The 17,803-nt window shown below is 27.7% G+C and overlaps 1 protein-coding gene across 1 annotated transcript in view; it reads left to right on the forward strand.

Annotated features, from left to right (window-relative positions):
• LOC100159222 (choline O-acetyltransferase) overlaps positions 1-17,803 on the forward strand; it is a 122,527-nt gene that overhangs the window by 101,674 nt on the left and 3,050 nt on the right. Inside the window, exons 4-10 of the mRNA XM_016808320.2 lie at positions 6,430-6,618; positions 12,690-12,865; positions 12,972-13,152; positions 13,222-13,635; positions 13,706-13,929; positions 15,002-15,124; positions 15,351-15,534. Of these exons, the coding sequence (XP_016663809.1) occupies positions 6,430-6,618; positions 12,690-12,865; positions 12,972-13,152; positions 13,222-13,635; positions 13,706-13,929; positions 15,002-15,124; positions 15,351-15,534 (1,491 nt within the window). The remainder of the gene's footprint in view (positions 1-6,429; positions 6,619-12,689; positions 12,866-12,971; positions 13,153-13,221; positions 13,636-13,705; positions 13,930-15,001; positions 15,125-15,350; positions 15,535-17,803) is intronic.

The following is a 17,803-nucleotide window of genomic DNA, read 5'->3' on the forward strand; positions in this document are numbered from 1 at the left end:
AACCCCCCCCCCTTTGGTATTTTTTCAGTTTACGTAATTACGTAAAAATATATAATAAAAATGATGACAATTTAAAAAAAAAAATATTAATAGTACTAATAAAAATAAACACAAAATTAAATTAAGGGAATTTCAGAGTTACCGTCACAATCGAGTTTCGATTAAAAATGTACGGCGAGAAGACCATCGTCACCGAAATTATTATTAGATATGGGATATTACAAATTATACTTCATTATAGTATAACTTATAAGCAACCCAATTTGTTGTTATAATATTTTGTAGATATTATTGATAAATTGTTACAAATTAATGAAATTATTGGGAAATTTGTTCAAACACAAACATGAGGGTCGACAATCGTAGAATATTTATAGATCTGTGTAATCTGATATAATATGCCTTAATAGGTATCGCACTATTGCTAATACTATAGTATAGAATCTATTCCTCAGTTTTCAATCAAATTCCTGACGCTTTGGACGTTTAGTAAATTGTACTTACTGTTTAAATATTTTATAAAACAATAAAAATGAAAAAAATAAACGAATATTTTTCTATTAATACGAATAAAAGAAGTCCCGTGCCTGCTATTCCAATAGCAGAAGAAGAATCATCACTAATTTATTATTTAATATTATTTATTAATTTATCAGCACCATAATATTTTTAAAGGTTAGTTCCTAATAACATAAATTTAACTCCTGAAGAAGTCATCGATGAGTTGGGACAAAAACCCAGGAAAATATACATTGTTTTATAATGAAAATAAATATTAGTTAAACAACATATTATTTTGATTTATCAATGTATAATATATATATATATATATGTATATAATTTTTTATATGTAAGCCCCCCCCCCATTGAAAATAGCTGTGTACGCCACTGGTTCAATTTATATTGGGTGATTCACCAAGCATGCTTACCCCTTTTGTTTCCTTTAATAATTTTAATGAATTTATTCAAACTTTGATTTTTTTAGAATTTTTAAGTATATTTAAGACCATATAGTTTTAAATACTTAGATTTGTTTATACCGTTTAAAGACTAAGTAGAGTCCTGTAGCGACACTAAGTCTTTTTTTCAAACAAGAATTCCCCTTTTTAGTGTATACTATTAATCAGATTATTTTGATGAAATTAAATTTCTAACGATCATAATCTTTTAAAATTATTAAAATGTATTTATATATATTATATATACTTATTAAGAATAATAGTCCTTAAACAATTATACAGAAATATAAAATAAATGTGGTTCACTTCCTCCAATTATTATACTTTGACAATTTTTAGAAATATAAGATGTTAATAGTTTAATATTAATGAGTACCTATAATTTTCATATCTTCATACCTCCATATGTTCCAAATCTATTTTTTTCAGTAAATACGCAAAATGAATAACTTAAAATATGAAAACTACTTGTTTGAATTTTGATTTAGGTAGATACATATAATTTTCAAAAAAGCTATAGGCTTAACAATTTATAAAAGAAAAACAGATGATTCTCATTTGAAAAAAAAGGTGGGCAAGTGGATGTCGCTCTGATATACAGTAGGTGGGCAAGTGCATGTCACTCTGCTGTACAGTGGGGTAAAAGTGAGTCACTGTATAATGAATGGTATTAAATTTGAATTCAATGATATAATATCATTATATAAGAAAAACGATTCTGAGCGGAGACGGTATGTCAGTCTAGGTACAAGACATATTATATACCTACTTATCTATATTATTAAAAAAAAAATTGACATATAATAGGTACCCAAAGCATCAACAATATTCACTTTCCAATCGAACAAGACACTGAAGTTGAAAATCGAAGCATTATTTTGACTACTTATCGTGTACACAGACACACATGGGCGTAAATAGGGGGGACTTTGGGGGCTAAGCCCCCCAAAAATGTCCATAGCCCCCCCAAACATTTCCTACATTTTGTTTTAAGCTTATTCAATATTATCAAAGTAAGGCCCTATTAGCCCTATTAGCCCCCCCAAATCTCAAACACTATTTGCGCCTATGCAGACACACAAAAAAAAAAACATCATTGTAAAATCAATACATTCATCATTCTACTCAGAATCTAAAAAGAACACAGAACAGAGACTTAAATAGTATTAACAGCCTATAAATAGACCAAGTACTTACTTGAAAATAGTGTCATTAAGTAAGCTAAAAAATTCAAGAATCAAAATTTGGATAAAATCATCATTATAATATAATAGTGATGAGCATGCTTACTGAATATCAACCTGTATATAAAATATTTTTTATTTATTACAATTTAAGTAACTAATTATATTTACAAGAAACAACACACTTTTTTATTTGTTAAAATTGTTAAGTATACATTTTATGGTTACATATATTATTTATAATAAATATACAAAACATACAATATACATTTATTAAACTAATGATAACAAATAAGTCATTAGTTATTATACTTATTAGGACTTTTCCGTCTTCAAAAACAATTTATTAAAAATGTTTTTGTCTTCAAATTAAGCTTTGCTTTAAAATGTAAATCTTTGATCTATATTTCTATGTCATGGATACTAACAATCAAGCCCGTAGCCAACAAAGAATTTTGTTTTTTTTTAGGAGGTGGAGGGTTAAAAGAATAACTATATTTTTTGGCTAACAATTTTAAAATTTGTAATATTAATTTGTAAAAACTGCGGTGGGCAAGGGGTGGGGTTGGAACTCTAAACCTCCTGGCTACGGCCTACGGCCTCGCTAACAGTCCAATTGTTATATTATTGAAATATTTTTATTATTTATCTATTGTAATAATATCATTGAACTATATAAAGTGTTTCTGAATTTAGTATACATAAACATGTTATAATTTATGTTATGAAATACACAATACCACGGTATTACACATTGCACGAGGAATTTCCTGAGATTGTAATGCATAGGATTTATTATGATTTATATTGGTGGCTAAATTTCAAATATAATATAGGAATGCCAGTGACCTCGTTTCAAATGAAACCCAGGGTAAAATTATTGTAACATATAATTCAACCACAGCGGTTGCGTGCCGGCCTATGTGCCGAGGGCAACTTATTGATTTTCACCTGGCTGCCAGGGACCTAACTGACTGCGCCACTCCGCGTACAAAAACTACACCGTTCTGCGCCGTGTTTGCTTTTTTGAACCACACATTCTTGCGCTTTAAAACGTAACCGCCAATTTTAACCTCCGTGTAATAATTGCACGTTAGATAAACCGGCCAATCTATTTGATTGCATGAAATGTATTTAATTAATATAACCACGTCACACCACCTATCTAACCGCAAAATATTGTTATAATATCCGATAAAAATCTGATATATAAATCAATACTTCATTATTGATAAATATTTCCATTCCTATTCAATGGAGAATACACTCAATGGAATAAGAGATCTCAAAAATCTTAAAAATAACATTTTTATTAAAATGTATTTACTTTTTATTATTAACACAATATTAAAAATAGAATATGTATGATGATTGAAAATAGATCACAATATTATATAATATGTATCTTGAATTAAGATACCTACTATTTTGTTTTATTATTATTTTAATTTGTCATATACGATTTATAGGTACATATTATTTTTGTACAATAAGTATATTTTTCGTAAGAAACTATAAAGTTAAAAATTAAAAAAAAGATTTTTGTCTGAATTATGTGTAAATAGTTTGTAACGATGTATAATACCTATAACGTTAACATTTATTAATAGGTAGTTCAAATTAGTTATTAAATTTAGGTGAAAACAATTTTTTTATATGTTTTCATTTTTCAATGACCAATAAAATTTATTAGATATGAGATTTCTCTCTTTACATTTTTTCATAAAATATAAGCATATCATATTCATGTGTTTATATGAGTTATACGAACTGCATAGGTACCTATAATATTATGACATAGAACAAGTATAATAACGCTATTTTTTATATGAATTTCTACGTCCCTTTATTACATTTTTCCAATTTAAACACTGGCTACAGTATAATATGATACTATTGTATTAAAATATTCATAGAATTTTGTAAATTCTTTAAAGAGTTACTTTAAATGTATAAATATTTAGATAAAAAAATATATATTTTAAAAAGTGGTGAATGACTTACATTCAAACATGTTCAAACTTATTAAGGAAATATTTTACTAGACAATATACAATGTAATGAAAATTTATGAATATATAAATAGCAATTTGTATGTCTTAAATAATTTCTGACTTAACTACTTTTTGTACATATAGGTACTTATAAAGTTTTAAATGCTACGTTAAAAATGTACCTATTCTTTGTAGTACCTAGACACCTAGTTAGCATATTGGGTAAATCATTGTTGTAAATGAGTGACAGGAATTCGTAAGTCAATGTAAGTTATAGGTACAGATAAAATAAATTTGTAAAAACATCAAGAACTAATTTCGAGTTGTTCACTTTGACATGATTCTATATTGTAGTACAAATTTTAAATTCTAAAACAATATAGTAAATCACATCACATTAGAAATATATTTCTAAAAGAAAAATGGTTTATATAGGATGATTCTCCAAATATGCTCACTACCTTTTTCTTAATGCAGTTATTAAAAATATGATTTTTGGATTTGTTAATCATAGTTTGATACCTGTTGTATATTAAAATTCTAGATATTTTTTTATTACTTAAGGAATGTCTTGTGGAGTTAAAAGGTTCTTTTTTTTCAAATGAAAACTCCCCTTTTCTACTATACATTATTTAATAGATAAAATTATCGTGAAAATATTGAAAAAATTTATTGTATCAAAATCAAAATTCAAACTATAAAGTATTTTTTGAGTTTTTTGTGTAGGAAAGATAATAGGTCCATAATAATGGGTTTGGAAGATAATATAAAAGCTATGGTGATTTGAAAATATTAGTTAATATCCTAAGTAAAAACATTTTAATAACTGAGAAAAAATTATCTACTAAGTAAAAAGGGAGGTTTTCATTAAAAAAATCGAAGTTTGTATAACCACAGGACATTCCTTATTACAAAATACCTCAAGAAATTTAAAATATAGTCTTTAAAAGTATATTTAAAAACTCCAAAGATCAGAATCTTAATAGATTCATTATTAAAGGAAAATATGAGTTGTGCATGCTTGGTGAATTACTTTGTATAGTACAGTGAATCCGAAAAAGTCATCGATAATAACAAACGTTGTGATTTGTGAGGCACGCTGTATAAATATTTTAAATTTTATATAATTCAATTCCTATTCATTTATCGTAATGTTACCAACTAAATATTTCCACATTCGATTGTATCGAAACACATGATTTTTATTTGAAATCCTTAAGAATTAATTAGATTATAATATCAAATAAAATATAATTGTTAAATACTAGCTACTATATTATTATTTTTACTCGGCAATGATAAGTATTAGTAGGTACTTAATTAATATATCAATGAATAAATATTCTTTATTAAAGAGTAGGTACACAAATAAAAAACAATTATATGCAATATTTTATTAAACGAATGTTTCATTTTTAATATGATTAAGAATATTATTAGAGTAATTCAATTTATTCTCAACTATCATTTGGGAATATATGATTTATGACACGGTGTCTACCTGAACCTGTACACTTTACTGTGTTTGTAATCAAAATTAATGGAATTTATTTTGGGGAATGGACTCTTTGTTTGACGAAGGCGCTTTTTGTTTGCTACCGTGGGATGCGCCACCACGTGTCTTCTATTAGTCTGCTGCGGCGGAAAAACCTGCCCTGGGGAGTTTTATGATTAAACGAAAACATTCAGAAGAAAAAAATAACAGTGACTAGAAAATTAAACTTACTTTATTCTTCAACCGTATCAAAAAACAATCAAATTATGGCCAAGAACACGTGGATCATACGCACAATATAATAGTTACTAACGTAAAAAAACATAATAATAAAAACAATTTTTTTATACCTACTACAAAAGAAAGGTGTTAAAATATGTCAATTTATGATAAAAACCATCCATATTGTTATAACTGCCCTATCTACTTATCATAATATTAGGTATTAACGTATAAAAATACATAATTGCATTATTAGTATATCTCTCTGACTCTCTATATATCTAAGTAAATTTAACATAGTATTAATAAAACTAACCTGAAAATGTAATTAATAATTATTATTTTGCTTCAGATCAACAATAATTAAATCATAGAATATTTTATTTTAACATAATATTAAAGATTGGATTTAAAAAATATAGTAATATTATTATTTTAATTTATACGTACACAGAAATAAAAAAAATTTAAAATTGATTTAAATATTTAACTCGCAGTAGAAAATTACTATTAATTACTATTAATTACTATTAATTACTATTAAAGTACCTACTTCATCCATTTTTATTTTTCAGACAAAACTACCAAAACTACCAGTGCCTTTGTTGGAACGTACTACGAAACTATATCTGGAAACGCTGAAACCAATATTAAATGAAAAACAATACGAACATGCTAGAAAGCTAGTGGCAGACTTCACGAGTGGGCCTGGTCCAATGTTACAAGAAATATTGCTCGAACGCAGAGAAGAACATGACAATTGGGTACGTTGAATCAAAAATACCGATATTTTTAGTATGCGTATATAAAACCTAATGCGAGTAGGTCCCGTTGAATTGTTATTATTATTATTATTATTATTATATTATTATTACTGTTATTGCAGTGGCGTATTCAGGGGGCAGGGACCCATGTCCGGGATGCACCCCATATCGGCTGTATTATTTTTATATTGTTATTGTAACAGTACACCCATAGACAATAGTATGTTTATGAGTATAGGTATACGTCAGTTCGTATGATAATATGCTTATATTATGTAATTAATATAATATGGCGATATAAATTGTTATGATTATTAATAGAGAATTATTTTATTTATTATCTATAGCCGGGGTAGTAAAAATACACAACTACCGTTTACGCTGATCATTACTGTGCAAACCGACCAAGTTGGACGTACATAATAATACACGATAATATTTTATACAACTGTGGTGCTACAGAATAGATGAAATGTTATATATTCTGTGGTTGTATGATGTTCACTCGTGTATTAACCTTTTAGAAATCCTGGGTACGTCACTGTGTTATTGGTATTATCATTATATTAAATTTATAATAATAATAAAATAAAAAATTCTAAACGGTTTTTTATTAATATTTCTGGTTTGGAACAGTTGATAGTCGAAAAGGGTATAAATCATTTTACAGCATATCAAAGTAAAAATATATGTAACTCAGATCACGTGAACAATAATGGAGTAACGAACGCCCTGGAGTTTTCATACACGAATTGGGGAGAGCGCCAGAGAGGGATACACTTTTCAGTTCCGGGAGCAAATCCAATTAGTAGGAAACGTGACGAGTCTGTCTCTATGATGAGTTTTCCCGGCGGGCCGAGAACCCTTCTAAAAACGAGATAAACGGGGAATTTTATTCACACTACAACGCTGATTGGTTAAACATCAATTTCGGTTTTGATTCCTACATCCGAATAATCGAATGATGCTTTCGTAATTTATAGGTATAATAATATAATTATTTGGTCACACACGCGCTTACAAGTAGATAGGTTGGTATCTTGCAGATTATAGTACGTGTACAATTATTATAATATAGCGATCATACTATACGAACCCGAAGGTGAAAATTGCACAAAAATATAATTATGTTTTAATGACGTATATTGTGTCTCTATCGTACCCGGTGGAAGCCTTAAGTGCAAAAACAAGATAGGAAATAAAATAATCGTATCGCATAAGAACACCAAAATCCCAGATACCTATGTGCAGTGTGCTTTACTTCAGATATCAAATTCAAAACTAGGCATATCGTTCAAAAACGATAAATGTATAATCTTAATCAACAAATGTATTATCTGACTATGAAAGAGCGTCTGAGTTATTGTGTTATAATATTTTATTGTAAGTACCTAAACTTAGTAAGCATTCGTGTAATCTATTCCGTAGTGAAAATTAATTTGACAAAAATATAATTACGAATAAAGGTGATTTATGAATTTTATTTAATGAACAAAAATATAGATTTTTACGATTATATATTATGTCTTATCGACGATTTTGAATGTTTTCAAATATATTTAGTATAAGTGTGTTTTTAAATTATAACAGGTGAAAATTATATTTTTTTTTAATAAATATCTTTGGAGCTTATGTCCTATTAATTTAGGCGCAAATTATATTATGTTAATTAATATCTTTGACGCTTACGTCATATAGCCTTCGGGCCTCTACTCATCGTCTTTTACTGTTCGTAAATAATATAATAAAATATATACCATACCCTATCATAATATTATTATATCATGGTATTGTGGGACGCAATGGACGCATATAACATGCGTTCTGCAGACAACGAACCCTTCATATCACTGTCATCGTGACAAATGATTCACAAACCGGCGATGATGTATCAAAAACATTACGTATCTCTCTCCTCCTCTAACAAGGTTCAGTATTTATGACGTGCATACATTGGATGTACCTACGATCATAAACCCCGTGTGCTTGTGTGGTCACAAATATAAATGTACTTACACATTAATAATATAATATACAGAAAAGTTACTACTTATTTTCAATAAACGAAAACAAATATAAATAATATTACATATTTTTTATTTGTGTGTACTCTGTACTTTTTCGAATGATATCGATATAGGCTCAAATTAGACAACATATGCGTTAATGTACTTTTTTATTTAGAATTTTCTAAGACAACTTAATAAGTTTTAATAATAAAATAACATTATAACCAAATTCGATGTGAAATTCTAATACAAATTTATATTGGATTGTACTTATAATATTATAAGTCATAATTTAATGACAATAATATTTTTTGTTAAGATATCAAATTAATTTTAAGCACAAGGGAGAAATACTGGAATTATTAATACATTTTTGCATTTTATTACCCTACCATTATATTAAATTATAAATAAAAATCTATAACTATTGAATATTATCAATAATACTATTATAAATTAAACTCTGCACATAGATTAGTAATTCATATTGAGTGACATTGAATATTGGTTTAACAATGTTACCTATGTTGATAACTTGATAAACTCATTATTTTTATATCACAATTAAAGTTATCTGATGGTTATGTTGATATGTTCAATTCGTGAAAATTCTCAATAAATTAATATATGTGTTGGGATGTACAATTTATTTTTTAGTTTAAGTCAGTTAAAACTCAAAACCTTAAATAAATACTGTAGTATTTTAATGCGGTAAAATACATTTTTAAATTAAAAATGTCTAACTTCACCCTAAAAATTATCATTTTACATCAATTATATATTATATATAGGTACCTATTTCTAAGAAATCTTAAAAATCGTTAGCAGCAGGGCACTTTTTATAAGCTTTTGATCTGTTTAAATAATTAATACAGTAATGTTTCTTTGAACGCATTCAAATTATTACTAGTAAGATTCTTATAACCTTCCGAGAAAAAATGTTAGGCCCACAACATACAGAAATTTGGTCTATACTCTATATCATATTATACCAATTTGTCTTTCAAAATACAACATATTCCAAACATAACTGTATAAATAAACCAACAAACCATTTAATCATTAAGCTTTAAAGTTATAATATTATGAAAGTAATACAACGAGAAATGTGATTTATAATAAAACAAGAATTGTTCATAATTTTTAGTTGTCATAATAAATTAACCATAATACTTAATATAGAATATATATTTTTAAAAATATATATTAACAGTAATAAATTATTTATAGTGAATTTCTTAAATTCACTATGTTTTTTATAACATGAAAATTACAGGTATACACGCATATACCTAATAATATTATAATTTATAAATGAAATAATCAATAATTATCACACTATATCAATGAATTAAAGTTATTTATAAACCTGAATGAACTAACGTATTCTGGCACTTAAAATAGGCTTCGTGATAATATTCCCTTGCGCCTCAAAAAATACGAGTGTATTGCATTTACCCAAATTGTGATAAGTCACGATTCGAACTGCATCCCTTGTTCTTTCTACAAGTGGAGCATAGAAGATCGAGCACATTGATAATTTTACGAGCTCTTATTACACTATTCGGTGTAAGTGTCGCGTATACAATAAGTTATGGGTAGTTTTTTCGTAAACTCTCACCCGGCACCCACATTGAGGCATGGATATAACTTGATTTAAGGTTAGTTGATCCTGGTGTCGACGTTTGCAATATATTATATACATACATTTCTACTTGAGTAATCCCCGAGATCTGCGTATTTAGATACCTAGGTGAGCTAGTGCATGTATCCATACCGATTTCTTTTGTCTCTTTCTCGATCTCTTTATCCCCAATATAACGTGCAAAATTTATCTTTTTTTCTGATTTCGATTTTATTTTGACCCAAACAAATGAACAACCCCTTGCAAAAGTGTACGGCGGCGTTGTCGGGGTTTGGTTTTGAATAATTCACGCGGCATTTTGCTGTACGGCGACTGGTCGTGAATAAAGATTACCGAGGTTTATCACGCAATTTATTATACAAGTATTACCGGAACGATCATAACTGTATTGTTTTCTTTAAATTATTATTATTACTATTACTACTATTATTATTATTATTATTTATATTTTGAGGTTAGATAATATTATGTGTGTGAAGAACGGATGTACTGTACCGCCCACGCTGGAGGCACGCAGTCTCGATGCGACTGCCAATGACCGAATAGCGTTAGCCCCGCCGCCGGGTGGGTACCGTACGAATTACACCCCCTTTACTCGTGTCTATATAGCTCCTATATATATAACGGCCCCTAGGGCCTCCAAAGAATTATAGCTGCTAAATTACCCTTCTTCTTTTTTTCCCGTCAAAATATATTTTCCCCGTTGGTTTCTTTAAAATATACATAATAATCACTAAATATACATAACAATAAAACGAATGACGATTGCCTACCTGAAAACTATTATAATATTATATTATACACGAATATATATAATCAAGCATAGGTATTATGTATATACTATATATATATCTATATAACTAAATCAAAATTCAGAACTGCCAATTGGTAAAATTAAAGTAGGTAATTTTAAAAAATATATTATTTGGTATAATGCTGATTTTCGCAAAAGCAAAATTTAATTTATTAATAAAGTTTTAAATATTTATTCTTTTGTACAAAAATCGAAATTCTCGTAAAACATCTTAATAAACTAAAATGTAAAGGTAGTAATTTATTTGGTTATGTATGCTTAGATCTATAGTATAATTATTGTAAACTATTATTTACAAAATTCATTAATACTTTTATTTTTCCAACTACTTTCATTTCACAAAAAAATTAAAGTTTAAAAAAACTGCTAGTGACATACAACACTTATACAGTTATACATCATTGTAAACCAATAAGAATAGTGAAAAGTAAAATGTTTACTTAAAAGTCTATTATGATATTTAAATAAAAACAGTTCATACTATTATTATGTCTTTTATAATATTATATATTTATATATAATGTGAATGAGATAAATTAAATTTTACCACAATTCTAATCATAGTTTTGAAGTATAAGTTATTTTGATATGTGATGCTATTTAGTTTTTAATAAATAATAAAGAACAAAAAAATTTTAATTTCGGTTAGGTTTCATTAAATTAATGTTAGTTTACAATTTACAAAACTTAATGTACTAACCACTGTAGTGAAAAATACTAAAAATTAAAATATACGTCAATACAATTCACCTTAAAAAGAACATTAAAAAAATACGAATAAGAGCAATTAGAAACATGATTAATTCATGATACAATTTTGCACAGTAACTTGCTAGATTCTTTATACATTTTAATACAACTATCTTATAAATCAATAAATAATTGTTTATTTATAAATTATAGTTTAATTTAGATGCTGTTTTGTCATTAAAATAAAACCATATGTTGCTGATTATTGCACTCCCAGCTATTATTTGAAATTGTATTCAATCGTAAACGACATTATATATTAAACTAATTTCTCCATACTTATAATAATACTCATTTATAGTAAGTATCAATTTTAATTAGCATTTTATTATTTTTTAACAAACTTACATAATAATATTATAACTTTTAAGATGTCGGGAAACGAACCACCGACAATGATGTACCTAAAAAGCCTATTTAGAACGCCGTGTGATCATAATAATTGTATTATTGAAACACATTTTTACTTAATTCTAAAAGCCCAATTTTTTATGAATATAAATGTTATATTTTTTTAGTGTGAGTTGGACAAATTTCCTAACTTTGAATGCACATTAAAAACGTTTGCTAAGTATAACATGTGTAAATAGTGTAATGCAGGTATATAATATAACCAATAGAAAAAACTGGCAAGCTTACATAGTGAGCTACATGAAACTAACGGAATCTACTTGCATTAGTTGCATTCAATGGCATTACATACTATTTATTCCAAATCATTGTCCAGTTAATTTAATAACTTGTATTCATTTTTATTTGACCGATAGAAATTATTAATGTGTGACATCATTATTTTTAAAAATAATAATAATATTAAGTAATTTAAAATTAACATAATAAAAGTTTCTTTTAGGTGTATGATTGGTGGCTTCACGATATGTATCTGTGCAACCAATCTTCGTTGCCAGTTAATTCCAATCCCGGAATGGTATTTCCACCACTACCAAATCTATCAGCAGAGACGCAGATGGCCAAATTTTCAGCTAGATTTGTAGTTGAAATGATGAATTTCAAACGAATATTGGACAAGTAAATATTGTTTTCATAATACCTAATATAGATTTTAATAGAATAATGAAATACCTAATTGCTAATTTTATTGTCAATTTATTCTTAAAACAAAAATGTTGTGTAGACGAGAACTACCTGTAGAAAAAGCTGCATCCAGAGAAAAAGGACAACCGTTATGCATGGCACAGTATTATAGACTAATGAAATCATATAGGGAACCAGGATTAGTTAAGGATCGACTCGTAGACTTCGAATCAGATTTGACATTATCAAGACCTCACATTATAGTTGCTTGCAAGTCACAGGTATGTTGTATTGTTGTCTAAAGTAAAACATAGTTTTTGTTTACTAAGTGAGTGCTTAATTGTCTCAAGTTTTATGTGTTGCGATTAACTTCGGGTGAAGACGCAACTCCCATAACTGAAGAAGAAATTGTAACAAAACTACTGAACATTATAATGGACGCTAAAAAAACCGCTGGCACTGCGGGTACATATTCGGTGGGCATTTTAACATCGCAAAAGAGAGACGACTGGGCGCATAGCAGGGAGTTGTTGATGAAAAGTGCATCTAATCGCAATAATTTAGCATTAATCGAGCGTTGCTTATTTTTCATCAATTACGATTTGGAACCACTTGGTCTGGAATTTAATTCCACGTGTAAAGTAGGTGCAAAAGGCTATAGACTATCGAATGACAGAGACGAGACAAACATGATGCATCAAATGATCCACGGTGGAGGTAGTGAGTACTGTTCTGGCAACCGCTGGTTTGACAAGACTATACAAGTAAACAATACATACTAATAACTTATACAATTGAAAATATATATTTTTGTAAATACTTTTATCTATACAGTTGGTCGTTGGAAGAGACGGTGCAAATGGATTATGTTACGAACATTCACCATCTGAAGGAATTGCAGTTATTGAATTAATGGAAAAATTGATTAAAAGTACTAAAGACTTAAACGAACAATCAATAGATATAATGACATCAACAGAAAAACCAGAAAAACTCATATGGAGTGTTAATAATGAACTCATAAAACACATAGCTGATGCTTCTACTGTTTTGGACAAGTAAGATATTATTATTTTATGAAGTTGATTATTATTTATTAATATATACGTCTTCCACAGTAAAATAAAATAACATATTATTTTAAGACCCATGTTTAAATTCGTAGAACTATAGTTCTATGTACATTCAACATGATATGGTAATAACTATATTCACTCATTTTTTTTTTTGCATAGAGATATAGGGACAGTATAAAAGTTTCTGAGCACTATAAATAATTCAATAAAAAAATAGATAAATAAATGTTCACAAAAATAATAAAAAATAAATAAATATTGTGAGACTCATACTTTTTTCACTTGTATCGCTCAATATTTCAAATGTCCCTGTGCAGGTATGAGCCTGTGACGAGTATATTTTTAAATTTCTGCTGACAATAAATTATCTTTTTTTTTTTTTTATCATCAATCCCGGCAACTATGGCCATTAGCTGTTTGTTTATTTATTTGTAGGGGAGGTTGGTAGGTTTGTAGATTGGTAAACACGTGTGTTTGGTTTTGGCAGAATTTCAAATTGGGCACCCGTAGGCCGAACGTTTCTGCCATGCCAGGTCGGGGTATGGCGGCCTCTCTCTCTAGACAGTTGCCTGCCTAGAGAGAAAAGCCGCCCGTGGTCGAGATTCGAACCGGCGACAGTACGCGTCGGAACCGACACCGTAGTCCACTCGGCCACTCCGTCGCCCTAATAAATTATTAATTATTAAACAAATCATTATTTTCAGTAGGGGCTGTTCAGAAGACAGAAACAAATAATATTATATTCTGTTTCGTATCGGGTATGGTTATATCAAAACCTATCGACTATTGGAATGAAATAATTATTAAATAAAGAAAATGGTACATACCTGCGAAATATGTTATAAATGTTAAATTTATTAAAAAGCATTATTTCGAACAATATTCTAACAAACATTTATATATCGTGCTTATTTTATTAATTCACTAATTAATAATAATAATATACAACAGACTATGTTGTACATGTTATATATATAGAATTAAAAATAAGCTTTTTTACTACAAATGCTTAAAATGTAATACGTTTTTTAATATTTGTTTACTAAATATTTAGATTAGTCAAAGATTTAAACTTCCATGTATTCCGATTCACTCAATACGGAAAAGAATTCATAAAATCTTGTAAGATCAGTCCAGATGTCTACATACAACTTGCAATGCAATTAGCTTATCATAAGTAAGTATATAACAGAAAACAGCTTTTCAACTATGCATCATAATTTTGGCTAATAAATCTATTTTTCTTTATCGAAATCATAACAAACAATAGACTTGTGCTCACTTGTTTATTTAAAATATTAATTTTATAAAATCGTAAATATATAAAATTATAAAACTGTAAAATTGTGGTAATCTCTAAATTTAATTAATCACCCACCTTGCAATTGATTCTATGTTTACAGGCTGCACGGTAAACTGGTGGCTACGTATGAGAGCGCCTCCACCAGACGTTTCCGATTGGGTAGAGTGGATTGCATACGAGCGGCGACTGTGGAAGCACTGGAATGGGCTAAGGCAATGAATCAGTCTGCCGTCACCGAAACTGGCATATTAGGCACAAAGAAGATATACTATACAGTGACTGATGTAATAATAATCTACTGAAACGCTGCAATGCCGGGTGTAGTCTGTATGAGTATATGTGGGTTGGTGAGAGATTGTCGAGGAGAAAGAGGGAGGGGGGGGGGGGTAAAGACAGAGAAGAACTTTCTTCTGATGACATCACCAAATATCAAACTTCATATAAGCACAACCGTTGTAATATAGCTAATACAACACTAATAAAGGGTAAAATTAGGTACCGTATGGCCCAATATCATGGATATTAGATTACAATTTTAAAATATCCGTGCAATGCAAGACAAATTTATTATTTTACTGTTTTTAAACGCATAAACATTTATATAAGTGATAAAACTAAAGATATCATAATTATTACCAATATCAATAATTAGTATAAACCTACTTACCTACTCACTATTAATTATTGATACATTAATTTATGCTAACATTTGAATAAAAAAAAATATATTATATAGGTAACCGATGTTCAGTTTTAATAATTACATTGTACACTATACTATTTGAATATAGTATATATATAATATAGCTATAAGTACATTTAGTAACATTGCCTTCATTTCAAAAAATATATTTTTATTTAAAATTTTAAAAGATACCTAAGTCTATTTTTTTACTAGTCATAATAAAACAGTAATGGTTACTATTAACATTTTAATTAATATGAATGTATATTCTTATTAAATAAGCATCAAGTTTTCTTAAAGAGAAAAGTACCTAATCAACTAATGTAAGAAACTCTTATAAACTTATATGTATTGCACTGCTATGTTACCTATATTAGTTTAGTTTAAATGAACTATTATTATTAAATAGAAGTATAATAAAAAATATATTTAACTATATCAAGTTTACTTAGGTAGGCACCTAGTTAAGCTACTGTATAATGCATAAACACATTAAATATGTGTGGGATATAAAATAAAATTTTTACAAAATGTAATTGAAATATTAGAATTTCTGAACAAATGTACTAATTACTAATCCAGAAAAAGAGACACAAGATAAATTGTTTTGTCCATAATAATAAAATATATAACTTGTGTTGAGACAAGTACAATATTATTAATAGTAATAACTCCAGGAATTTAACTTTCTACTGGACTATAGAAACCTAGACTTCGAGTCCAGATTTTCTTTTTTTTAACCAATCCTTGCTTTTTTAATACCTACTATTCCAATATTAGACTTATATCGACCAACATCCAACAATCATGTTTCAGTTGTCATTCAACAATAGTAACCGGATTAGGAATTGTCATACAACATAGCTGCATAGGTATTATCTCATTCTTGATAAATCTAAAAGCAGAACTATATACAATATTATTTTACTTAATTTTATTTATAAATAAATGGTATCGGTCAACGTTTCATTTTTTGTTAATTTAAATGAAGATAATTAAGGTTTAATAAAAAAAAAGGTGGGTAAGTAGATGTCACTCTGCTGTACAGTAGGTTAGAAGTGGGTCACTGTATAATGGACAGTATTAAATTTGAATTCAATGATATGATATCACTGTATAAGAAAAACGATTCTTAGCGGAGACGGTATATCAGTCTATGTATTAGACATATATATACTTATCTATGGTATTAAAAAAAAATTGACCTATAATAGGTACCTATAATAAATTCCAAATTAATCATATCATAATATCTATTAGGTACCTTTAACGCGTTATACATCAACAAAAAACCGTGGTACTATCATAGATATATAATAGTATACTTTAGAAGTTTCAAGTACCCACGAATAATATTATACAATCACAACAAAATAACTAAAATAGTTATCCTAGGTTTTTAATATGTAATTTCATCCAAATTTGTACTTAAAATGACTATAAAAATAAACTGTGTAAATGTATTTTTTAGATTTTTTGGTAACAGAATTAATTACTTACTTGGAATCTTGTTTTAAATTTTCAATTCTTAGATACAAAAATTGAATATTTTATAAATTTTTAACTACAAAATAATTTTTCAAATTAAAATTTGATCTTTAAATGCTTATAAAAAAAAATTGTGCCTATGTATTTTTAATATTTTTCAACTGATATTGTAACAATATATTAGGAGCTTTGTATTAAATTTATACACTTTTTGACCCAACAGATAAAACTTTATTGATATTTATAGAAAAAAAAACTAAAAAAAAATGAAAACTGACAATGTCCGTAAAGAGCTCAAAATAAGTCAAAATATTATGGCGTATAGAAAATGCTAATATAAACATTCAGTCAAAATTTACATGTATCTGCAGTTATTCGTT

The sequence above is a fragment of the Acyrthosiphon pisum genome, chromosome A2 (genome assembly GCF_005508785.2).
Source record: "Acyrthosiphon pisum isolate AL4f chromosome A2, pea_aphid_22Mar2018_4r6ur, whole genome shotgun sequence".
NCBI lineage: Eukaryota > Metazoa > Arthropoda > Insecta > Hemiptera > Aphididae > Acyrthosiphon > Acyrthosiphon pisum.